The sequence below is a fragment of the Paroedura picta genome, chromosome 3 (genome assembly GCF_049243985.1).
Source record: "Paroedura picta isolate Pp20150507F chromosome 3, Ppicta_v3.0, whole genome shotgun sequence".
NCBI lineage: Eukaryota > Metazoa > Chordata > Lepidosauria > Squamata > Gekkonidae > Paroedura > Paroedura picta.
In genome coordinates, this window is record NC_135371.1 from 174,455,219 (window position 1) to 174,481,694 (window position 26,476).

Consider the following 26,476-nt stretch of genomic DNA (forward strand, 5'->3'; position numbering starts at 1 on the left):
CAGTTTACTTTCCCTTCTGATTGGCCACGACTCTCTAGAGACTGTGGTTAAGAAATGGCTTTCCCATAACTGCGAGGTCAAAGTCGCAGGAAGATGACTTCTGGTGTGTAAACCTCTACTGCTGAGCTGGGTCAACTGCACAGAGTTGCCAACCGCGGGGGTGGGGTGGGGGGCTGGAGATCTCATAGTATTACAACTGATCCCCAGTTTACAGATCCATTATATCCAGGGGAACTGATCTCTGGAGATCTCTATAATCGTCTGGAGATCTCGGTATCACTGCTCCTCTCCAGAGATCAGTTCCCCTGGAGGAAAGGGCTGCTTGGGAGGAGGACTCTGTGGCCTTAGACCCCACTGAGGGTCAGGGATGCCAGCCTCCAGGTGGGGCCTGGGGATCCCCTGGAATTCCAGCTCCTCTCCAGACTGCAGAGATCAGTTCCCCTGGAGGAAAGGGCTGCTTGGGAGGGGGGTCTCTGTGGCCTTGGACCCCACTGAGGGTCAGGGATGCCAGCCTCCGGGTGGGGCCTGGGGATCCCCCGGAATTCCAGCTCCTCTCCAGACTGCAGAGATCAGTTCCCCTGGAGAAAAGGGCTGCTTGGGAGGGGGGACTCTGTGGCCTTGGACCCCACTGAGGGTCAGGGATGCCAGCCTCCAGGTGGGGCCTGGGGATCCCCTGGAATTCCAGCTCCTCTCCAGACTGCAGAGATCAGTTCCCCTGGAGAAAAGGGCTGCTTGGGAGGGGGACTCTGTGGCCTTGGACCCCACTGAGGGTTAGGGATGCCAGCCTCCAGGTGGGGCCTGGGGATCCCCTGGAATTCCAGCTCCTCTCCAGACTGTAGAGATCAGTTCCCCTGGAGGAAAGGGCTGCTTGGGAGGGGGACTCTGTGGCCTTGGACCCCACTGAGGGTCAGGGATGCCAGCCTCCAGGTGGGGCCTGGGGATCCCCCGGAATTCCAGCTCCTCTCCAGACGGCAGAGATCAGTTCCCCTGGAGGAAAGGGCTGCTTGGGAGGGGGACTCTGTGGTCTTGGACCCCACTGATGGTCAGGGATGCCAGCCTCCAGGTGGGGCCTGGGGATCCCTGCCTGAAACCCCCGCAACCTCAGTCTCCACCCCAACTCTCCAGCTATTTCCCAGCCTGGAGTTGGCAACCTGAATTTCACCACTACAGAGCCAGAGAAAACAACAGTCGCCACAGACAAGAACTGGCCTGACTCTTCTATGTTCAAACAAAGCCCAGCTTTGATATTTTTCAACCTGTGGTTACTGACTATACAGTTAGCTGGTAACGCGATCCCTTTACGATGAGGTCAAACATGCACTGAACAATTAAGGTGAGCCACTTGACAACCTCCCATTACTGTCAGCGGAACAAAACAAGGTATTCAAGTATCAGGGCTTCCCCCCTTCCAAAGTAAAACCTATGACAGCCTGACTTTCGCTTTCATACTTTTTATTGAATACTTCCCATGTGTTCATATGCTGCTGCTTTGCAATTGAAGCAAGAGGGGAGAAAAGGAACTTGCTTCCCTCAAAATTTCTTAAAGGACACAAATGGGGACACAGAGACACAAACACCGACAAACACACAGAAACAGAGGACCTGGAGATCCCCAGGAATTCCAGCTCCTCTCCATACTGCAGAGATCAGTTCCCCTGGAGGAAAGGGCTGCTTGGGAGGGGGACTCTGTGGCCTTGGACCCCACTGAGGGTCAGGGATGCCAGCCTCCAGGTGGGGCCTGGGGATCCCCAGGAATTCCAGCTCCTCTCCAGACTGCAGAGATCAGTTCCCCTGGAGGAAAGGGCTGCTTGGGAGGGGGGACTCTGTGGCCTTGGACCCCACTGAGGGTCAGGGATGCCAGCCTCCAGGTGGGGCCTGGGGATCCCCCGGAATTCCAGCTCCTCTCCAGACTGCAGAGATCAGTTCCCCTGGAGGAAAGGGCTGCTTGGGAGGGGGGACTCTGTGGCCTTGGACCCCACTGAGGGTCAGGGATGCCAGCCTCCAGGTGGGGCCTGGGGATCCCCTGGAATTCCAGCTCCTCTCCAGACTGCAGAGATCAGTTCCCCTGGAGGAAAGGGCTGCTTGGGAGGGGGGACTCTGTGGCCTTGGACCCCACTGAGGGTCAGGGATGCCAGCCTCCAGGTGGGGCCTGGGGATCCCCTGGAATTCCAGCTCCTCTCCAGAGATCAGTTTCTCCGCTGGAGAATATGGCTACTTTGGAGGGGAGACTGTGGTATTAGGCCTCACTGTCCTGCCCAGGTTCTATACACACATCTCCAGAAGCTGGCAAACCCTACGTCTCCACTGGTGGCTGGGGGGGACCTGGCAAACCCTCTTAGATCTCCTTTCTGGGGTTCCTCCTCCCCCATTATTATCAGAGAAGCAAGTAATCCAGAAGCCCACAAGAAAAACTAAGGGTCAAAAGGAAGGATGGGGATTACAAACTGGTGCGGTAAACAGGCATTTGGGGAGGCTGTTCCCGGCTGTGTTGTTGTGTACATGCTGACCTGGAATTATGCACCCAGTGACACAATGACAGAGTATGGAGGAGGGTGGCCAAGAAGATGACGGGGGTTGGAGCTCTTTCCCTCGGGGAGAAAGGCTGAAGCAACGGGGACATTTCTGTTGAGAAGAGAGACGACTAAGGGAGGAAATGACCAGGAGTTAGGAAATGATGTGGCAGGTAGAGACGGTTGATCCTCGAACTCAAAGGGATCCAATGAAGCTGATGGGCAGTAGGTTTGGGAAGGGCTAAAGGAAAGACATCTTTACGCAGCAAGGGATTACAATGTGGAATTCATTGCCAGGGGATGTTGTGATGCCAAAGGAATAAACAACTTGAAAAGGAGATTAGATGGATTCATGGAGGATAAATCTGAGCGGAACCTCCACAGTCAGAGGCACTAATCATATGAAACCCAGAGCCAAAATCATATGAATCCCAGAGCCCCCCCCCCCAGTGTTAAGAGAATAAGCACCTCCTATGTTATCTACGCTCCCTCCTCCCACTCCTGTACTAGATTTCGGGGGGGGGGGGGGTTGTGGGTTGTTAAAAGCTTTTAGGAGTCTTTTATTGTATAGAATCATAGAATCATAGAGTTGGAAGGGGCCATACAGGCCATCTAGTCCAACCCCCTGCTCAACGCATCCTAAGCATCCTAAAGTATACGGAAGGATGTCCGGAATTGTTTTAATGGGGCTTTTATTACGGACAATTGTAACCGGCCACGAGCCAGTTTGGGAGCGGCGGGCAATAAATCTAATCTAAACAATAAATAAATAATAAGTAAAAGGCACCATCAGGGGGAGGCCTCGGCTTCCATGCCCTGTGGTTCGCCCTCCAGAGGAACCGGTTGGCCTCTATGTGAGGCAGGAGGCTGGACTAGATGGACCCCTGGTCTGATCCAGCTGGACTCTTTTGACATTCTTACACATTCAACACTCCTCTTGCCCTCCACCCTCTGCTGCCGAAGCATCGATTGCTCTGGATCCAATTCTGATACAAGCTGTGTTAGGTTATCGGGAGACCTCCAAATGGCACCTAGCTGGCGGGCTGCACCTTGGGCCCTGCTTTCCTTTCCCTCAGGGTCTCAGAAGCCATGGGGAGCGAGCTCCACATTCAGAGCTCCTGGCAACACTGTAAGCTTAATGTTCAGGAGCATGCCCCTCCTCCAGGCACCCCTGGAACCCAGAACCAAACCCAAACCTGCAGGGACCATCCAGCAATGCCCTCAGTTCCCATCCTTGCCAGGAGTTATCCTTTGGGATGCATTTTGACCCTGTCTCTTTCCCTGGATGGGCTTTCGGGGCATTTTCATTTTTAATGTGCTCTTTGCCGAGCGCTCGGCATGTTTATTCAGCGCTTTTAACGAAGGCTCAGTTTGTTCGGGGGCAGCGGTAATTGAACCCTTTTTGCTGGGAGCAGCTTCCGCACTCGATGCCGCTGGCTGGGGAGGAAATGGCAGCTGCGATTGGCTGGGGGCATGCGTCAGTCAGAGCGGGAAGAACCTGCCCTTCCGGAATTCGGTTTGTCGCTTGGGACTCCTGTCCCGGAGCAGGGAAGCCTCAGAGGCGATTCATGCATGACGGTGCCCTCGCATACCCCTGCATGGCCAGTTTTGTGCAATCCCATCCCGGTCTGGGATTTTGTGCTCAGAACTGAATTTCCCCAAACTCCGATTCAATTGGGATCAGAACTCGGAAACTTGTACGCCATGACCTGGCCTAGCCTAAGCACGGTCGGCCCTGGTTAGTATTTGGATAGGTGATAGAACCATGGCTCGGAGGCAGGCAACAGCAAGCCACCTCTGAACCTCTCTCACCTTGTAAACCCAACGGGGTCGCCCTTATGATATGACCACCATCGCAAAGCCTTAGGGCCAGTTCACACGTAATAAAGTCCCTGTGTTTCCCCACATATTGACAATTCCAGGCCAGTAGATTCCTCGAGATATGCAGGATGGACCCTGGGGGAAAGCAGGGTCTCATGGAATCGTAGAGTTGGAAGGCTCCACAGAGACCATCTAGTCCAGGGATAGTCAAACTGCGGCCCTCCAGATGTCCATGGACTACAATTCCCAGGAGCCCTTGCCAGCATTCGCTGGCGAATGCTGGCAAGGGCTCCTGGGAATTGTAGTCCATGGACATCTGGAGGGCCGCAGTTTGACTACCCCTGATCTAGTCCAATGCAGGATCCATCTAATGCTAGATCCATCTAAAGCAGGGGCAGTCAAACTGCGGCCCTCCAGATGTCCATGAACTACGATTCTCATGAGCCCCTGCCAATGTTCACTGACATCTGGAGGGCCGCAGTTTGACAACCCCTGGTCTAAAGCATCCAGAAGAAGCATGTTCTCCTCTGAGTTTGGGACTTTTGCCAAGATATGGGTCCTTTGCTTTGTATTTTTACCACTTGACCACCTCCCAACTGCACCCTGCGATTATGCCAGCAAGGTTTAATGCTCTCCTCACTGCCGTTCTTCAAGGGAGATTTTCGAAAAGGTCCTACCCTGCAAGAATAGGTCCCTATAATTCGGGCTGCACCAGAACCATCCAACATGTATTTTCCTACTGTCCATTCTACGCCGTTATTCGAGGGTAGTTTATCAACCCTCTTTTTTTACTAAAGAACATGGACTTGACAATGAGACCAAGATCATTTTCCCACTAGGGAATAAAAACTCTCAAGCTACTGATTCGGTTGCCAAGTTAGTGCAGCTGGTCTTGTGATTGTCGAATAATTAATGCATTTATAATGCATTCATCTGTCATCTTTTCTGTATACCAGTAAAGGTCTACTGTAGCCGCTCCAGGGTCATCTAGTCTAGCTCCCTGCAGAATGGAGGAAACTCACAACTACCTGCCCACTCACAGTGACCCCAATTTCATAGAATCATAGAATCATAGAGTTGGAAGGGACCATACAGGCCATCTAGTCCAACCCCCTGCTCAACGCAGGATCAGCCCTAAGCATCCTAAAGCATCCAAGAAAAGTGTGTATCCAACCTTTGCTTGAAGACTGCCAGTGAGGGGGAGCTCACCACCTCCTTAGGCAGCCTATTCCACTGCTGAACTACTCTGACTGTGAAAAAATTTTTTCATGCACAGATGATGCCCCCCCCCCACAAAAAAAAAAACAACAGAATCCTTGATGAGTCTGGCCTGGAAGAAATTTGCTTCTGGACTCCATAGTGTTGGTCGACATTTCCCTGGTCATTCAAGAAAGGGCCCCAAGAGCCAAGCACCAACATAGTCCCTTCTGCCCACCTACTCAAAATCTGCCTTTCACAGAATCCGTATAGCTGATCAGATCTTTAGTGGCCAATGAGAAGCCCCACTCCCCACTTTCTAAAAACACTCAGTGGGCACCAAGAAATGGGTCGGCGCCCACCAAGGTACCCAGGAGCACCCTGTTGGGGACCCTGGCAGCAGGCGCTTGAAAAGGGAGAACGGGCAAGCCGAGTGAAGTCTCACGCCCACAGTGCCAAACCAGGGAACCCAACCTCCCCCACGAAGGAGCGATAAACGCCTCATCAGCAAAAGTCTTTTCTTAGAACAGAAGGTTCAAGTAAACAACCATTTCGTGTGCTTTTTAAAAAATGTTATTTTTTGAACGTCATTGTCATTTAGGCTCAGCCAAACTGGGGCAGTGGAGATGTGAAGCAACAACAACAAAAAAAAGAGAAGATGTGCACATCTCGGCACAACGCCAGCCCAGCAATCCCACAGCCAAAGGGGCACCTTATGCGCTCCTGTGGCAAAACAGGGAGAAAACTAATAACCGGAGTTACTGTCAAGACACGAATGCATGGCCGTCTGTTTCTTCTAAGACTTAAAAAAAAACATGCATGCACTTAGTTAACACATCATGCTAAGATGTAAGGGAAAGCTGCTTTTAATTTAGAATGACACTCCCTCTAAATGCTACAGCTGTGAAAACAAGAACATTGTGTCTATGCTAACAAGTTGCTAGTTTTTTTGCCATAGGGCCCAAACCACTGCGAACTTCTCCTTTGCAAAATTTCTTGCTGATCGGCGTTTCAGGATTGCTCGTCTGTTTTGTTCCAGTGGGTTGCCGTGTTGATCTGCAGAAGCAGAACGGAGTTTGGGTCCAGGGGCACCTTGAAGACCAACCAAGTTTCAGTCAAGGTGTAAGCTGCCGTGTGCTCAGCACACGTTGCTGGACGGTGAAATGGGAGCTACAAGAACACATCCGTAAGAAGAGAGCGGGCCATGGATTAGCGCGCAGCATGATGAAGATGTTTCCCAGATGCAATGGCCTCACGGAAATAACAAGCGAAGTTTATCAGGTCATCATTTGTTTGGGTTCAACTCTTGGGGGGAAAACATAGTAAAGGAAATAAAAATGTCAGGATTAAAGAGCTGAGCCCAACCAAATGATGGCCAGATAAGCTCAGCTTGTTATTTTTGTACGGCCCTTGTGTCTTAGCTGGTTATTTCTGAATTTGGCAAACAACCTCATTACGCTTTGTACTAATACATGACCCACTCTCTTCTTCCATGTGTGGTCTTATAACTGCTACTGCACTGTCCGATTAAGTGTGCTGAGCACACAAAAGTTTACATCCTGAATAAAACCTTGTTGGCCTAACGCAGCCTTTCCCTCTTAAGAATCCCCTGAGACATCCTTCAAGCTTCAAGAAACCCCAGAAGTGGTGCAATTAAGCAGAACATGGTTGGGATGCAGAGCTGAGGACACGCCTACCCAAGGCCCCTCCTCTTCCCACCCCCTCCAGGCCCAGCATTGGCTATTTTCGGAGGGGAGGGTGGGACATGACCACATATGGTCGTATCTTCCAAATAACGTTTAACAGATTTAAAATATATATAAAACATTAATTAACTCCCACCCATTCGGGAAGCTCTTCCAGGACTGCCAAGAAACTCCAGGGTTTCACAGAACCCTGGTTGAGAAAGCCTGCTTTAACCTCCTGTCTAACCCAGTCGTTCTCTTTGGGGGTCGAACAACCCTTTCACAGGGGTCGCGGCAGGGCAAGCAGCTTGGCCAGGGGGGCAGCATCCACACAATAGCCTTGCGGGGTAGATCGAGATAGAGCGTTCGTCTGTCTGGAGCAGCGGAAAAGAGCGAGATCAGCATGGTGGGACAAGAGGCAGAACTGAACTGAGAAACCCTAGGGGGGAAAAACAATTTAAATATAATCATGAACCATGGATCTTCACGCCATTGGTCAGTTTTGGTTTAATTTCTGTGAAAGAACCCTTGCATAATTTTATGGTTGGGGTCCCCACAACATGAGGAACTGGATTAAAGGAGAACCACTATTTTAAGAAGAAGAGCTGTTTTTTAATACTCTGCTTTTTAATACTCTGCTTTTCACTCCACGAAAGAGTCTCAAAGTGGCTGACAAACACCTTTCCCTTCCTTTCCTCAGAACTGACACCCTGTGAGGTAGGCGGGTCTGAGGGACCCCTGAGAGAACTGCTCTGCGAGGACAGCTCTGAGAGAACGGGGATTGGCCCAAGGTCACCCAGCTGGCTGCAAGTAGAGGAGGAGGAGGAGTGAGGAATACCACTGCACCACGCTGGCTCTCAAAGGATATGAAAGGTATGATGGATGTTCCTGAGCACTTGGTATCTGAGAAAGCAAAGTCTGATTCACGGAAGCCTGTCCCCTCCAGTCTTGTTCCCTGAGGTGCTCCTGGACCCAGATCTGTTCTAATGTGGACCAAAATGGTTACTTGGAAACCGTTCCCAGTCAGATGGCACAGGGGGACTCACTGGCAGGGCTCACAGATACCCCCCATTCTTGCTGACAGCTTCCCCACATCTGACAATCGGAAGTATTGGGTGTCCGTATCCCCTATCACTGCTAACAAATCTAACGGCCCCCTAATGATAACGAATCTAATGGTCTCTTGATATATGCCAAGCGTGTTATCAAATATGGGGAAATGCATGCATTCATCTCCACGGAATTAAAAAAGGCTTACAGGCCCAACACACTAGCCTCGACCCCAAATAAAATCCTACAGTTCTGTCCAGTAGAGACCTAACCCAACCCTCGCCATACACGTTCCGGCCCAAAGGCTTTCTTTTGTGGTCAAGACCAGTGCTGACACAAAGGCAGCATTAATACAATTGTTTCTAAAACTCGGACCCAATTAAAATTATTAGAAACGTTATCTGTGCCAGAGACGCCGTTTCAGAGGCCTCAGAGGAATAAACTTCTGCTCTGGTTGAGTACGCATTTCCGAAGTGGTATTCTGGTAGTATCCCTTCCTATCCTGGCCCAAAGGGTGCCACGTAGAGGATGGAGCAGAGTAGTTCTCTCTTGCCCCGGAGGGACAGGACCAGAATAAATGGGATGAAATTAATGCAAAAGAAATTCCATCTAAACATCCGGAAGAAGTTCCTGACAGTCAGAGCGGTTCCTCAGTGGAACAGGCTTCCTCGAGAGGTGGTGGGTTCTCCATCTTTGGAGAATTTTAAACAGAGGCTGGAGAGCCATCTGACGGAGAGGCTAATTCTGGGAAGGCTCCAGGGGGTGGCAGGATGAGCGATTGGGTTGTGAGTGTCCTGCATAGTGCAGGGGGTTGGACTAGATGACCCAGAGGTCCCTTCCAACTCTATGATTCTATGAAAGAAATAGAGTGCAGATGTAGTAGAATAGTTGTCCAGCCCACTTTTCAATCCCTCTGTCATTCCCCAGGAGCCCTAGGAGGGGGCGGAGCCTGCAGAAACCGAGGTTGTGCAATGCTGTGATGTCCCTTCCTGTCACCAGCCCAGAAGTGATGTCATGGCATCACGCAACACTTGTTCCTCTTCCTGATTTCCTCCCAGAGTCCCGTGAGCTGGGGGGCAGACACCCCAGGAAGGCTAGATGGTGGCAATTGCCACATCTCTGGGCGATGCTCCACAGGTCAAGCACCAGGGTGGAGGTCCTCCTTCTCCCTGTCTTGAATCTATCGCCAGCCGGTTCCATGGGGTGACCCTTAGGGGACAGACAGGGAAGTTCCTGTCAATTAGACCGCACTTAATTTTGTGTTCCGGCTGTTGATGTGCCACAGCTCCTTCCGACGGTATGTCCAAGGATGGGACCTTTTTCAAAATAATAATCGTGGCAGCTCATTAAAGTTAGCCTTGAGCCCTTTTAAGCTTTGAACAGTGGCTTTGGAAGGCAGAGATACCCAAAACTCTGCAAGATCTGTACTGTGAAAGATTTAAGAGCACAAGAAGAATATCCTGCAGGGGACGTCAGAGGAGGAGATGTGCAGATAGCATATTCAGATCAGGAACTTCCGGATGTTTTCCCCATAATCTCTTCCGGGCTCAATTGGAGACTTCCTGCTCCTCTGAGCACACTTCCTCCCCGCTTGCCTCCAGAAGAACAGTCAGTTATACTGTTAGAACTCTCTCTCTCTCTCTTCTCCTTTACAAAGTTGTTTCTTGCCTGCATAAAGCGATTTATCCTTTAAGCAGCTGGTGCCTCACCCCTCCATTGCATCTTTAAACTCTGCCGACAAAAACATGGGGCTGGCCATCTAAATTGGCAGCCAAAAAAAAAAGAGAAGAAATCTTTATAGAATCATAGAATCACAGAATCATAGAGTTGGAAAGCGCCATAGAGGCCATCTAGTCCAACCCTCTGCTCAATGCAGGATCAGCCCTAAGCATCCTAAAGCACCCAAGAAAAGTGTGCATCCAACCTTTGCTTGAAGACTGCCCGTGAGGGGGAGCTCACCACCTCCTTAGGCAGCCTATTCCACTGCTGAACTGCTCTGACTGTGAAATTTTTTTCCTGTTATCTAGCCTATATTGTTGTACTTGTAGTTTAAACCCATTACTGCATGTCCTCTCCTCTGCAGCCAGCAGAAACAGCATCCTGCCCTCCTCCAAGTGACAACCTTTCAAATACTTAAAGAGGGCTATCATGTCCCCTCTCAACCTCCTTTTCTCCAGGCTGAATATTCCCAAGTCCCTCAACCTATCTTCATAGGGCTTGGTCCCTAAATCTTTAAGAAATTCCTGTTTAATCAACTGACTGGCATCCCCCACCCACAAAGGCAGCTAGCAACCCTAGGTCCAAAAGCAGGGGGGAGTTAATTTAGGGTTGCCAACCTCTAGGAGGGGCCTGGAGATCCCTGAGAATGACCACCGATCTCCACACAACAAAGATCGGATCCCCTGCCGATCCAGTGGCTTCGGAAGACGGATTCTCTGGTGTGATTCTGGGTGGAGAAACCTCCCCTCCCCAAGCCTTGCCTGCTGCAGGATCCGTCCTCCAAATCTCCAGGTATTTCCCCAGCCCGGACTTGGCGACACTAAACTGCAATATGGGAATAACACCGGATCGCCTCTCGGGGCAGGATGGATATCGCGATCCAGCAGGGGTGCGGGAAAAGCACGGCTCGTGATGCAGAACGCCGTCTCCCAAGAAGCTTGGCTTTCGTTTGAAAAGAATCCTCAGGTCTGGCTGGAAGTCAGTGAATGTCCCTGCTGGAATTTCAGAAGCCCAGAGAGGTTGTGTGGTGGTGGTGATGGTGGTGGTGGGGGGCGGGGAGGAGTAAGGACTATTTTACACAGGAAATGGGGGGAGGGCTAGTGCTCCGCAGAGTCCCGTCCTCCCAGGTAGCAAAAACCACAGCTATGCAAGACCAGAAAAAGCAGAATGGTGCAAAATATTAAAAAGAGCTCTGCACATGGTCAGGTAGCTGGGCCCGTAAAGGGACAGAGACTGTAAGTCATTGCTCTAAATCAGGGGTAGTCAAACTGCAGCCCTCCAGATGCCCATGGACTATAATTCCCATGAGCCCCTGACAGCGAATGCTCTAAATCTGCTCCAGGTTGGGGAGTCTCTATACTGCTTGATGTAGGTAAAGGTAAAGGTATCCCCTGTGCAAGCACCGAGTCATGTCTGACCCTTGGGGTGACGCCCTACAGCGTTTTCATGGCAGACTCAATACGGGGTGGTTTGCCAGTGACTTCCCCAGTCATTACCGTTTACCCCCCAGCAAGCAAGCTGATTATTCAACCTTGAGCCGGCTGCTGGGATTGAACTTCCAACCTCATGGGCAGACAGCTTCGGACAGCATTTCTGCTGCCTTAACACTCTGCGCCACAAGAGGCTCTACTGCTTGACATATCCTGCTTCAAAGCTCACATCGTGCTGGCAGCTCTGCTGCAGACAGCTCTCTCTGTAGTCCAAATCCGACAGCACAGTTCTTTGGATGACCCCATCCAGTCGATTGCTCTTGATTTATACCGCGTCATACACTTGGTATCTCAGCGCGAAAGGTGGACTAAACAAATATAACTTTCTCTTTTCCTTCTGACAGAAGGTGAAATATCTACCTTTGCTAGCTTTTACCTACCTATTTGAATAAGCACAAAATGCACACTCAGTCTAGCACAGATCAAGATATCCAAACTCCCTCCAACCCCACCCCTCAAAAAAAACAGAAAACCCTTTTCATTGTTCAGATACAACAGACATATAGAATCATAGAGTTGGAAGCGGCCATGCAGGCCATCTAGTCCAACCCCCTGCTCAACGCAGGATCAGCCCTGACCATCCTAAAGCAATATATATACTTGAACACATGAAGTGGCTTTCTACTGAATCAGATCTTTGGTCCATCAAGGTCCCTTCAAGTGGAGATGCCGGGGATTGAACCTGAGACCTTCTGCAGGCCAAGCAGGGGCTCTGCCACTGAGCCAGGGTCTCAGGCCAAGGTCTTTCCCATCCCCTCCTGCCTGGTCCTTCTAATTGGAGATGCCGGGGATTGAACCTGGGACCTTCTGCCTGCCAAGCAGAGGCTCTGCCACTGAGCCAAGGTCTCAGGTCAAGGTCTTTCCCATCCCCTCCTGCCTGGTCCTCCTAACTGGAGATGCCGGGGATTGAACCTGGGGCCTTCTGCCTGCCAAGCAGAGGCTCTGCCACTGAGCCAGGATCTTAGGCCAAGGTCTTTCCCATCCCCTCCTGCCTGGTCCTCCTAACTGGAGATGCCGGGGATTGAACCTGGGACCTTCTGCCTGCCAAGCAGACGCTCTGCCACTGAGCCATGGTCCCTGCAGCGACCCATATCTCAAGGTTCTATGCCTTCAAAAATTCCTGGTGATTTGGGAGTAGAGCTCGGGAAGGCATGAATTTGGTGGTTTATAATACTTTGGCTCCACCCTCCCAAGCAGCCCTTTTCTCCAGGGGAACTGATCTCTGTCATCTGGAGACGAGCTGTCTTTCCAGGGGATCCCCAGGCCCCACCTGGAGCTTGGGAACCCTAGCGATACGGCACACAGTTTTCGTTAACTGCATAAAGGGCCCATTCATAAGCGGGGCAAGAGCAAAGATGCTGCATATCGATCCCTGTTGGGTGGAGGGAAGGGAGAGACACACAGGAAACATTTGCATGGAACAGATTCAAATCTGATTTCGGGTTGTATTTAGAACTGGAAACGGTCCCAGCTTCAGACGGCTCCCAATTGCCTTGTTCAAAATAGGATCTGGACGGGCTCCAAATTGGGACTTGGAGTTCCAGCACTCCAAACTTTTCACCACTTGAAAGACGCAGGGGCATCAGTCAGAAGCAGCTCTGGCCTTCTCTAAACGGGCCGGGGTGGAAGTTTGGGATGGGTCTGAGGTCCCCCAGCAAGCTTGTAGAAGCAGGGATTCGAACCCAGGATCATTATCTGCAACCCTGGGTCTGACCTGCTGCACTGTGGCAGCTCTATCCACTCCACAGCTCTATCCACAGACCACACCTGTCACCAGCTTTGCTGGCCATTGTGACCAAGTGAAGACCTCCCACACCCCCCCGGAGGGCCACTCCAAGCAATTACTCAGGGCTTGAGAACCCCTCTCTCCATGCCTGCACATCTGGAAAACTTCTACTCTGCTGGCCCCTGACAGAAGGAGGATGGCCCACATCCAGAATATGCAGCCCCCTGCTCTGAATTTTCACCTTTCGTTTAGAGGGGGGGGAGAGTAATTTGCACTCTCATTTTTTTACAGAGATGAAGAAGAAGGAGGTGGGTTTACCTCTGACTTCTTGTTCTCGCTTGATTTGTCTTGTTTGGACAAACTCTTAGGGACAAACTTGGCTGAACAAACTCGTCACGCTTAAAAAAAAAAAAACCCTGACATTTCGCATTTCACGGATTTAACTGGACAGAAAGACTGGCTCGAAATCACCTTGCAATTTTGAGGACAAAGTACGTTTTGAACCGGGGACTTTCCAGCTTATGCATGCTTACGCACGCTTACGCTTTTAAACACATCATTAGAGTCCATGTTCAGTATTTAATTTTTGCTGCGGCTTACAACACCTCCCCTCCCTCCAGCCTGTGCATCCCCTAGTTCAGGCGTGGCCAAACTGTGGCTCTCCGGAGGTCCATGGACTACAATTCCCATGAGCCCCTGAAGTGTAGTCCAAGGACCTCTGGAGAGCCACAGCTTGGCCACCCCTGTCCTAGGCACTCCGCCTAGAATTGCCAACCTCCAGGAAGGACCTGGAAATCTTCCCAAAGTATACCAGATTTCCATATAACAGAGCTGAACACCCCTGGAGAAAAAGGCTGCTTCGTGGGGGACCATCGTACCCAATCGTCACCCCTCGCCCTCCAATTCTGCCCTTCCCCAAGCTCCAGGAATTCTGCAACCTGAATCTGGCAACCCTCATCTACACTGCCAGCAGAAAAAACCCAGCTATGGCTTTGACTGGAAGAGGCGCCCTGACCGTCAAGAATTTTTAGAAAAACCCTCCCAAGTCAAAACTTGAACCAAGCCACGGAGCACTCTCCCTCGCCTCCCGGGCTAAGCTTGTTATCCATCTATCGGCATTCTGCTCCCGTGTTTCGGAGGGGGGGGGAGAAAACATAACACAGCGACGGGTGCCCACACAGACCAACGGAAGAGGGTGGCGTTCCCAGGCCTGGTCCAGACCATCTTGAGAAACCATCACCGGCTCTCCGCTTCAAGTTGCCGTTCCCTTCGGAAGGGGATGGTCCCAGCTCCCTACCTCGCCATCTCTTCTGCACACCATTTTCCTAAGAAGCCACTTGCCCGGGCTGGCCCTGGAGGGAGCCCCAGGCTACCTGCGCCATCGCCCCTGCGGAGAACCGCTCCAGGGGCCGTTTTACCGACGAGGGTTTTGTTTGGGCCCTCCCCGGATAGGTCTGGCGCGGGACCGCATTACTCACACAGCAGGAGGCCTTGTTCTCCACCCGCGTCTTCATCCCTGATCCAGACAGAGGAGCGCTCTTTTCACTACCCCCCCCCCCCTTCCACTACACTCCACACGCCATGTGCCCCAAGGACATCAGGGCGGGTACAAATTGGATCAGCGCCTCCTCACACACGTAATGGGATTAAAAACAGGAATAGAAAGCCCAGGGGGAGGGAGCCAGCCAGGAGCAGGAGGGGAGGCACCAGAGATCTTATTTGGGGGTGGGGGGGAGGGCGGACGGGAAGAGGGGAAATTAAAGAGGCATAAGTGAGCTGTGCTTTTGAGCAGCCGCCGCCAACGCATGGCATTGCGTTCCCATTGAGAGGGGCACGGGAGAAAAGTTGGCTTTCATGCCATTCTTTTCTCTACTCGAAGGAGGCCCTAAGGGGCTACTTGAAGGAGTCCCAAAGGAGTCCCACAGGGCGCCTCTCCCCACAACAGGCGCCCTGTGAGGTGGAGCTGCTCTGTGACGACAGCTCTATCAGGACTGTGACTAGCCCAAGGTCACCCAACTGGCTGCATGTGGACGAGTGGGGAATCAAAGGCTGCCACTCTTTGACCACGACGCCAAGCTGGAAAATACACAAAGCGGGCTTTACTGTTTCCAGCTCTGGCAGGAAACATTCCTGGAGATTTGGGGTGGAGCTTGGGTATCATGGAGTATAATTCCATCTTGGTGCAGTCATTAGGAGCACAGACTCTAATCTGGAGAACTGAGTTGGATTCCCCAAGCTTCCTCCATCTGCAGCCAGCTGAGTGACCTTGGGCTAGTCACAGCACTGTTAGAGCTGTTCTCAGAGCAGTTCTCTCAGAGCCCTCTCAGCCCCACCGACCTGGGCCACACAACGGGGATTACAAATGTTGATCACTACCAGGACCAAAGGAACGACTGAAAGGGGAGGATAATCTCGGGAAGAAAGAGAAATATTTTGCCAGGTTACAGGAAAAGCAAAAGGCGGAGGAATATATTCTTGAAAAAGGAAACTGTGCAATTTTTAGAACGATCCGAAAAGTTCTAGCAAGAATACTGCAAAAAGTTTTATTGCAGAGTTTTTGCAGGGGAGGCAGCCAGATTTAAACAACAACAACAACAACCACCAACAGAAAACGGAAAGTAACTTTGAGAGAGGCATCACTTCCCATGAGCGCACACCCACGTCTTTTATCCTACTATAGCCTCTGGACAAACAGGCTCTGCAGGTTTTTGAAAGGCAAAAACCTGCCAAATCAGTTCACCAAATGCAAAACAGGGCGTGGGTATGTGGGGGAGACGATGGACACCGTAAGCATCTCTCCTTTTTCAAATTCCCTCCAGCTCTGCATGAATGCCGTTGTCTGTCTCTAGCCTGAAAAACTCCAAAAAGTGTGTTTTTGTGTGTGTGTGTGTGTGTGTGTGTGGAGCAATCTGCCCCCCTCACTGGTCTGGGTGTGCCAAAGGTGTGTGTTTTGAGGCCCCTTCCTAGGCCCTTCAAAGGTCAGTAAGGGAATCTCTGGTCTCCATAGCACCGAAAGAAAAGAATCCTCACTCACAAACACTTCTCCTCTCCAAGGAGGAATGCTAGGAGACCAGAAGCTGCCTGGGCACCGAATTCTCCAAATACTTTTGGTGCCCTTATCAAGTCCTTTTGTATCTTTGTAGCAGGAAGCTGCAACCCAAGGCAGCTACGGCACCAAATTAGAGGCCAGCTCCTCCGTTCTCTACGCAAACTCTAGTCCGGGGAATTATCTCTCTGACAAAAAGCAAAGGACGGAGCTTTGGGTGTGGAGATGGGGAAGGACAGGGACTGCAGTGGGGCCCAACACCAAAAAGCCCACCTTCCTGAACAGCCTGTTTCTCCAGGGGAACTGAGCTCTGCAGTCTGGAGAGGAGCTGAAATTCCAGGGATCCCCAGGCCCCACCTGGAGGCTGGCATCCCTGACCCTCAGGGAGGTCCAAGGCCACAGAGTCCCCCCTCCCAAGCAGCCCTTTTCTCCAAGGGAACTGAGCTCTGCAGTCTGGAGAGGAGCTGGAATTCCAGGGGATCCCCAGGCCCCACCTGGAGGCTGGCATCCCTGACCCTCAGTGGGGTCCAGGGCCACAAAGTCCCCCCTCCCAAGCAGCCCTTTTCTCCAGGGGAACTGATCTCTGCAGTCTGGAGAGGAGCTGGAATTCTCTCCTGGAGGGTGGCATCCCTACCATTTTATCCAGGGCAATCTGGGCAGAGAAGATCCAAAGGTCTTTCAGATGTTCCTCAGAAGGAAACCCTCCTGCCCTTTTCATCTGGGCCAATTTCGATTGTGTTCCTCTATTCTTTTCCCTGGTGGGCTGGTGAGGTTCATATGCTGCTTGATATGAACCTATGTTGCTTTTCATGTTCTATGCTCCTTATATTCTAAGCTGTTTTATTAATAAAATTAATGCTTCCCTATACGGGAGGGTAATTTAGGTTATGCTAAGCTACACGTTCTCAATGTATTACATTCCGGTAATTCTAAACATGATTAAAGAGAAAATGCTTGTTAGGGCTGGTGTACTAGTAAAATCCCATAAAAGTTATGAACCTAGTGTCCAAATGCCTTCTCTTGGAATAGTTATTCCTGGAGTAAGATTCAAAGGATTCCTCTGGCAAACGTGGGTTTAGCCTGGAAATAATGCAGGTTAACATGGGGGGGGGGGGGGGAGAAGGGAGAGAGGCGTGGTTGTCCTGATGCTAGCCAATTAGTGCTGCTTGTAGCAAAATATTACTCAGGAAAGCGGTGGAACAGGTTTCTACAGAGCTGGGACTGGAAGAAGGGGGAAAGGCATTATGGAATATAGCAAGGGAGCTTCGCGGTGATCCCAAAGCTGTGTCTGACTTTACTCCTATAGACCTTTGACCTGTTGTTGGACCACCAGAGGAACTGGCTGGCCCGAGTGAGACGGGAGGCTGGACTGGAGGGATCATCCCTGGTCTGACCCAGCAGGGCTCTTCTGAAGGTCTTCTCAGGGGAAGGCCTCAGGCTGCCTAAGGAGGTGGTGAGCTCCCCCTCACTGGCAGTCTTCAAGCAAAGGTTGGATACACACTTTTCTTGGAAGCTTTAGGATGCTTTGGGCTGATCCTGCGTTGAGCAGGGGGTTGGACTAGATGGCCCCTTCCAACTCTATGATTCTGTGATTCTGTGGCTGGCTCTTCAAAGGAGCTGGTTGGCCCCTAGACTGGTCTGATCCATCAGGGCTCTTTGGGGGTCCCCTGATGAAATAAAGGGAGCCACTGAAGAAGAAAATAGTACCCACCCTTTCCTACTAATTATGATTTCTCCCCATAGGGAGGTAGGGCCCCTGAACAGAACATAGGCCCCGAAATATCCTAATTTTGAAACTGACCACTGCAAGTCACTGATGACCTTTCTCCCCAGTGGGAACCCAAAGAGGCATGCGTTCTCTCCTCCATTTTATCCTCACAACAATCTTACAAGGTACGTTCGGCTGAGAGTGCAGGCTTTCACAGCAGAATGGAGATTTGAACCAGACTTTTCCCAGATCTTAGCCTGACATACCACGATCTGAAAAACGATTGCAGGAGATCCAACCTACACTTCCAGCATCTTAGAATCACAGATTCCTAGAGGGGGAAGGGGCCATGGAGGCCATCTAGTCCCACCCCCTGTTCAGTGCAGGATCAGCCTCCAGCATAAGGATCTGTCCAGCCGCTGCTTGAAGACCACCAGTGAGGGGGAGCTCCCCACCTCCTTAGGCAGCCCCTTCCACTGCTGAACTAGACTCCTAGAATCCTAGAATGGGAAGGTGTCATGAAGGCCATCTAGTCCCACCCCCTGCTCAGTGCAGGATCAGCCTCCAGCATCCAGGAGAAGGATCTGTCCAGCTGCTGCTTGAAGACGGCCAGTGAGGGGGAGCAACCTTTCCCTGCCCTCCTCCAAGTGACAACCTTTCAAATACTTCAAGAGAGCCATCCTGTCCCCTCTTCACCTCCACCTGAACATTCCCCAGTCCCTCAGCCTTTTCTCAGGCCCTGGATCATCCTCATCGCTCTCTTCTGAACCCTTTCCAGTTTGTCTACAAAATACAGAGGTCGTGAGAACTGATCTCTGTACTCTTGAGATCACCTGCAATAGAACGAGATCTCCAGTTGCCGGCACCTGGCAGGAGCTAGATCTGAACTATGCCAACTTCCGACATCGTATTCTTGACTATTGTACTTTGACAGCTCTCTAGGCTAGGAAAACTCATCAGCTGCTTTTTTGGATTTAACCAGAGGCAGAGATCGACCTTGGAATCCCCTTCCAGTTCCCCGGCTCGTGGATTTAGCCCTAGGTTGCGAAGGGCTGGGCCTAATCAATTTATTCGATCTCGGCAGATGTAATAATATAACAGAGCCACTAGCGAGGCTCGGATGAAGGGGGCTATGGGTCCCATGGAGTCTTGTCCGGTTTGCATGCAACAAACCTTGCCCCCATAGGGGGCTGCCAAACTCCTGGCGGGACCTGGAGACTGTGACAGACAGAAGGCTGTCCCGCCCTCTGAAGGGCAAAACAGCCACTCACGTGTGCCTGTGGGAGTGCTACTCCAGCATCCAATCCCCGTCAGGGGGGGGGACAACCTTCTGTCTGTCACAGAGACCTGCTGGAATTTCAGTCGCCTTCTAGGTTACAGGGTTGAGCTTCCGTGCTTTGGACGGGGGACTCTAGGGCAGGGGTGGGCGAAGTGTGTCTCTCCAGAGGTCCATGGACTACAATTCCCATGAGCCCCTGCCAGCAGGGGCTCGTGGGAATTGTAGTCCATGGACCTCTGGAGAGCCACACTTCGGCCACCCCTGCGCTAGGGCATCACAACCCTGCTCTCCGCAAACCATGCCCTCCCCAGGCCTTGTCCCCAAATATCCAGGAATTTCCCAAACTGTTGCTGGCACCCTTCGTCCCCTGTCCTTCAGTTGCATTGTACTTTCTCCTTCTCCAAAGCATAGAAGAAGAAGGAGAAGGAGAAGGAGAAGAAGAGTTGGTTCTTATATGCTGCTTTTCTCTACCCAAAGGAGTCTCAAAGTGGCATCCAATTGCCTTTCCTTTCCTCTCCCCACAACAGACACCCTGTGAGGGAGGGGAGGCTGGGAGAGCCCTGATATTCCTGAAGAGGAAGAGTTGGTTCTTAGATGCCGCTTTTCCCTACCCGAAGGAGGCTCAAAGCGGCTTACAGTTGCCTTCCCTTTCCTCTCCCCACAACAGACACCCTGTGGGGTGGGTGAGGCTGAGAGAGCCCTGATATCACTGCCCGGTCAGAACACTTTTATCAGTGCCGTGGCGAGCCCAAGGTCACCCAGCTGAATCGAACCTGGCATGCCAGATTAGAAGTCCACACTCCTAACCACTACACCAAACTGGCTCTCAAGGCAGATGTTGGAGCTTCTGTGAGTGGCAAACGGCACGGCAGCTGCCCAAACTGGCCCGTGACCCAGAAAGAAGCCAAAACCACCTAGAAACAGTGCAGGAATTGAAGTGACCCTTGGGTACATGGGGGTGGGGAGAGAGAGGGACATTAGCTCAGAAGTGAAAGGGCGTGGTGTTTGTGAGCCCCACGGCGGCCACAAGGGATGCCAGGACATCCCTCTCCTGGCCACCAGCAGGGAATTAATACTATTATTGTATTTATCACATGCCTCTCCCTGTAGGCTCGAGGCGAGTTACAATATAACCCCTATAAAAACCCATACATAATACAACAGCATAGAAAGAAAGATGTGGTGGAAAAACAATACATAACCATCCCAACCCCGACATACTAGAAGGGAGGGAGAAAGAGGGTGCTGTCGACATTCACTACTGCTGCTCCGATCCTATGGGGGCCCCTGATTTTCTGTGTCGCCCGGCCTCAACCAACGCCCCGGCGGAAGAGCTCCGTTTTGCACGCCCTGCGGAAAGATGGAAGATCCTGCAGGGCCCGCAACTCCTCCAGGAGCTCATTCCACCAGGTCAGGGTCAAGACCGAAAAGGTGTCGTGGTCGTGGTCGTGACCAGGCATGTCTCCCTGGGGCCGGGAAAAGGGGTGTAGGATTGCCATATCTAGGTTAAGAAAGTCCTAGAAATTTGGGATGGAGCCTGGGGAGGACTGAGACCTTAGTGGAGTCCAAGGCCACAGAGTCCCCCCTCCCAAGCAGCCTTTTTCTCCGGGGAACTGATCTCTGCAGTCTGGAGAGGAGCTGGAATTCCGGGGGATCCCCAGGCCCCACCTGGAGGCTGGCATCCCTGACCCTCAGTGGGGTCCAAGCCCACAGAGTCCCCCCTCCCAAGCAGCCCTTTCCTCCAGGAGAACTGATCTCTGCAGGTTGGAGAGGAGCTGGAATTCCAGGGGATCCCCAGGCCCCACCTGGAGGCTGGCATCCCTGACCCTCAGTGGGGTCCAAGGCCACAGAGTCCCCCTCCCAAGCAGCCCTTTCCTCCAGGGGAACTGATCTCTGCAGGTTGGAGAGGAGCTGGAATTCCAGGGGATCCCCAGGCCCCACCTGGAGGCTGGCATCCCTGACCCTCAGTGGGGTCCAAGGCCACAGAGTCCCCCCTCCCAAGCAGCCCTTTCCTCCAGGGGAACTGATCTCTGCAGTTTGGAGAGGAGCTGGAATTCCAGGGGATCCCCAGGCCCCACCTGGAGGCTGGCATCCCTGACCCTCAGTAGGGTCCAAGGCCACAGTCCCCCCTCCCAAGCAGCCCTTTCCTCCAGGGGAACTGATCTCTGCAGTCTGGAGAGGAGCTGGAATTCCGGGGGATCCCCAGGCCCCACCTGGAGGCTGGCATCCCTGACCCTCAGTGGGGTCCAAGGCCACAGTCCCCCCTCCCAAGCAGCCCTTTCCTCCAGGGGAACTGATCTCTGCAGTCTGGAGAGGAGCTGGAATTCCAGGGGATCCCCAGGCCCCACCTGGAGGCTGGCATCCCTGACCCTCAGTGGGGTCCAAGGCCACAGTCCCCCCTCCCAAGCAGCCCTTTCCTCCAGGGGAACTGATCTCTGCAGTCTGGAGAGGAGCTGGAATTCCAGGGGATCCCAGGCCCCACCTGGAGGCTGGCATCCCTGACTGTCAGTGGGGTCCAAGGCCACAGAGTCCCCCCTCCCAAGCAGCCCTTTCCTCCAGGGGAACTGATCTCTGCAGTCTGGAGAGGAGCTGGAATTCCGGGGGATCCCCAGGCCCCACCTGGAGGCTGGCATCCCTGACCCTCAGTGGGGTCCAAGGCCACAGTCCCCCCTCCCAAGCAGCCCTTTCCTCCAGGGGAACTGATCTCTGCAGTCTGGAGAGGAGCTGAAATTCCGGGGGATCCCCAGGCCCCACCTGGAGGCTGGCATCCCTGACCCTCAGTGGGGTCCAAGGCCACAGTCCCCCCTCCCAAGCAGCCCTTTCCTCCAGGGGAACTGATCTCTGCAGTCTGGAGAGGAGCTGGAAGTCCAGGGGATCCCCAGGCCCCACCTGGAGGCTGGCATCCCTGACCCTCAGTGGGGTCCAAGGCCACAGAGTCCCCCCTCCCAAGCAGCCTTTTTCTCCGGGGGAACTGATCTCTGCAGTGTGGAGAGGATCCCCAGGCCCTGCCTGGAGGCTGGCATCCCTAGCACCCAACACCTTGGGATTTCTCCCAACAAGGATTCTGTGCAGATATTTAAGAAGACTGCTTTGGCAGCAGCTTCCACCTCAGCAAAAGAATCTTCACCGTGTCACTCTAAGTAAGCTGTGGCAGCCATTTTGTGGCTGGCTCCACCTCCCGGGGCAGCCATTTTGTGGCTGCGCCCGCCATCCTTTTTAAGAATTCTGAAAGTGCTTGTACGCTCAAAAATTTGGGGATCCCCGGTTTACACTAAACCGTAGTGCCGAGGTGTTTTGTTCCGTACTTCACAATAGCCTGCAGTGTTATTTTATAAAGCTGGGGCCGGCCGGGTATTATTACATGACCCTAAAGCAAAACACAGGTCCATGGAAGCCCCTAAGAGAGCCGAAGGAAATGTTACCAAGAACAGGCGAGAGCCGAAAACAAAGACCTGAATTGTCCTGCCGCTGAAAATAGGGCAGAGCAGAAAGAAGAGAAGTTCCCATCGGCTCCATTTCTTCACCAAGCTGCAAGACGGGTACCTAATCCTTCCCAGTTTGGAGATGAGGCCGATAAGGAAAACATTTCAGTTTCCACCAGCGCATGGGGCCATGCAAAGAAATATCGGATTGGAACGGATGAGTCCTTCAGCGGGACCTCAACGCAAGAACGCCAATCTGGTTGCCAACCGTGGCGCCCGGGCTGCCGGCTCTCCCTCACCCCCGGAAGCGGTCTTCAGCGAGGAAAAGTTGGGGACCGCTGCGTTAGCCGGAAGTAAACTCGAAGCCGGATCGCTTGAACACGGCGCAATTGGGTGGCAGACGCAGAGAGCCAAATTGCTCAGGCTGCTTGAATGGGAGAGAGAAGTGGGTAGGAACATGGGGGTGACCCACAGGGCCAGGAACAACTTCTCCAAGCTAGAAGGAAGCCAGCCTCAAGATAAAAGGAGATCTGGTAGCAAAACGGGGTTCAAACATATGCGACACACCATAGAGCAGGGGTAGTCAACCTGCGGCCCTCCAGATGTCCATGGACTACAATTCCCAGGAGCCCTTGCCAGCATTCGCCAGCGAATGCTGGCAAGGGCTCCTGGGGATTGTAGTCCATGGACATCTGGAGGGCCGCAGTTTGACTACCCCTGCCATAGAGTAACAGAGAAGTTAATACAATGTCAACATCACCAAACAAGGACCATATAGCTCCAGATCTCCTGAAAATAGACATCGTCATCATCATGATTAGAATTTGTATACTATCCTCCCAGAACAGATAAATACAATAATAATCCATCGGCCAGTCTTTCCCTCCTCTCTCTCTTACAGAATTAACATCCGACCTCTCTCTGAACAAGCGGGGAAAGTGGGGAAAGTTACAGAATAGAATGCCATCTTTTTTATTGTGATAGTGGGGTATTTATGGGATTTTATGTGATTTTACTTTGATTTTGTATTTTATTGTGAACCGCCGTGAGACCTTTTGGCAAACGGCGGTATATAAATCCAAACAGCCCAGGACAGTGAACCTCATAGTTGGCTTTGTTGGGGGAGGGGGCAGTAGACAATCCAAAACCCATTGATTTGACTTTTTGGCATCCCATACAAGAATATAGGAAGGGCAGTCTAATAATTAAACCAAACAGAGAGAAAAAGACCTATCCAGTGGCAATACAATAAATATATTCATAAAAGAAGGAAAGAACAGTGTCCTTTTTTGTAGTTTTCCTTATCTGTTTATTCTGTAGGACTTCTGTCAGAACGGAATCCTGGTAATCTCCGTTTTCAGTGAAATTTAGACCGGTATCCCCATACCTATACGATTGGTAAAAATATTGAAGACTCAGAGGACTACAAAAAAGGACACTGTTCTTTCCTTTATGAATATATTTATTGTATTGCCATTGGACAGGTCTTTTTCTCTCTGTTTGGTTTTTGGTGTCCCACGACAGCCATAAAAACCCTTTCTTCAGCACCACACCGCAAAGCAACCCGTATTCCTCCTGGCCAAGTGACTCACAGCAAACCTTGGAAAGTCCAAAGTACCAAAGATGGGCCTTAACAAAAAACGGGCCAGCATCTCCACGCAAGGGCAGATGAAAAGGGCAGAGACAAAATGCCGAGTGAAAGATTAAGGCAGCTTTAGGGCCTGTTGCCCGTGTTGCTGATGCCCTCCAAACCCACTGACAGGAGCACCAAAACAAGAGCTGGCCAGAGAGGTTCAGTCTCACTTGATGCCAGGCTGCGCACTCAAGAAGTTAGAGGCAAGACCAACGGAGGCATCTGTGTAGCGTGACGCAAAAACACCACCCACGGCATCTGCAGACGGCAATTCTACAGGCTCAGCTCCTGCCCCGCTGCGGCAGAGGGACTGCCTCAGGTTAACGAAGCACGGAGAATTCCTCCACAGAACTAAGCAAAGATCTGGGATGCCATCCTCCCGGTGGGACCTGGGGACGCCGAAGAACTGCAGATCATCTAGTGGTCCCCAACCTTTTTATCACCGGGGTCCACTCAACGCTTGACAATTTTACTGAGGCCCGGTGTGTGTGTGTGGGGTAGTTTACTGCTCTACTCTCAACCACTGCCCTAACGCTCTCTGATCGCTATGGTGATGTTTAGACATCCCTTCAAAATAAGATATAGACACGCCACAACAATGAACATAAGGAACATTTTATTTTCATGGAAATTTTCACTCGTGACAATGACAAATCAATGGGAACCCTGAGCTTGTTTCTCTGCAATGAGATCGTCCCATCTGGGAGTGATGGGAGACAATGACATCCGAAGTGTGTTGTAAAGGGCCGGGGGGGGGGGATGAAGTAAAGGGCCGGGGGGGGATGAAGTAAAGGGCCGGGGGGTGGGGTGGGAAGAAGGCGTCCTTCAGGGCCCACCTCCAATTAGTCGAAGGACCACATGTGGTCCGCAGCCCACAGGTTGGGGACTGCTAAAAGATGAGTTGCCGTGTTTGTCCATCGGTAGCCACAGGAAAGAGCCAGAGTCCAGGAGCACCTGAAAGACTGACACAATTTGAGACAGGAAAGGAGCTTTTGGGAGTCCCGGCTCCCTTCTTCAGGTCCCGGGAACTCAGAGTCCCTGAAGCCTCTTCTCTGTCCTGTCGTACTCCGGAGCAGAATTGGGCCGAGCGCGGCCAACTTTGGGTTGGGAAATTCCTGCCGATTTGGGTTCTTGTTTTGTGAAGATAGGGACGGCAGGGTTTTGGGAAGGACCGTAGCAGAGTGAGGTCCTATAGACGCGCGACTCCAAAGGATCCATTTTCTCCAGAGGAGTTGATCTTAGTCATCCAGAGATCAATAGTGATAATGGGAGACTCCAGGGGCCACTCAAGAGAAGAGCAAGCACAAGCATCATCTGTAAACCAAGCTGTGGGTAGGGGGGGGGGGCTTCAAAAGCAACTGCTAAGCCCACCAGGCCTGGTCCAACTGAAGACTGACAGCAGCCATGACCAGATGCCCAATCCTCTCAATGAATAACCAAAAGCCCCATCGGAATGAATGTGGTAACGCGTCAGCGTGGGAGAGGAAGGTCATGTTGAGTTCAGGAAGTCAACAGGAGGATCAGAAGATATGCGTCAAAGCACTACCAAAAGTCCCGAGCCCATGACAGGGGCTGGGGAGGCTGATTTCTCAAAAGACTGAAAATGGAAGTGCGGGACAAGGTCTCTCTCCTCACTGTCTGCCTGGTCCTTTCAACTGGAGATGCTGTCAGGGATTGAACCTGGGACCTTCTGCCTGCCAAGCAGAGGCTCTGCCACTGAGCCAGGGTCTCAGATAAAGGTCTTTCCCATCCCCTCCTGCCCGGTCCTTTTAACTGGAGATGCTGGGGATTGAACCTGGGACCTTCTGCCTGCCAAGCAGAGGCTCTGCCACTGAGCCAGGGTCTCAGATAAAGGTCTTTCCCATCCCCTCCTGCCCGGTCCTTTTAACTGGAGATGCTGGGGATTGAACCTGGGACCTTCTGCCTGCCAAGCAGAGGCTCTGCCACTGAGCCAGGGTCTCAGATAAAGGTCTTTCCCATCCCCTCCTGCCCGGTCCTTTTCACTGGAGATGCCGGGGATTGAACCTGAGACCTTCTGCCTGCCAAGCGGAGGCTCTGCCACTGAGCCAGGGTCTCAGGCCAAGGTCTTTCCCATCCCCTCCTGCCCGGTCCTTTTCACTGGAGATGCCGGGGATTGAACCTGAGACCTTCTGCCTGCCAAGCGGAGGCTCTGCCACTGAGCCAGGGTCT

At 52.1% G+C, this 26,476-nt stretch overlaps 1 protein-coding gene across 3 annotated transcripts in view; it reads right to left on the minus strand.

Moving 5' to 3' along the window:
* The window catches only part of S1PR2 (sphingosine-1-phosphate receptor 2), a 54,243-nt gene that overhangs the window by 11,397 nt on the left and 16,370 nt on the right, over positions 1-26,476 (minus strand). The window contains exon 1 of one of the 3 annotated variants that reach the window (XM_077329761.1): positions 14,677-14,786. The exons of the other annotated variants lie outside the window; for them this stretch is intronic. Coding sequence (XP_077185876.1) covers positions 14,677-14,712 — 36 coding nt within the window. The 5' untranslated portion in view covers positions 14,713-14,786. Of the gene's footprint in view, positions 1-14,676; positions 14,787-26,476 lie in introns of those variants that run through there. 3 annotated transcript variants of the gene reach the window in all.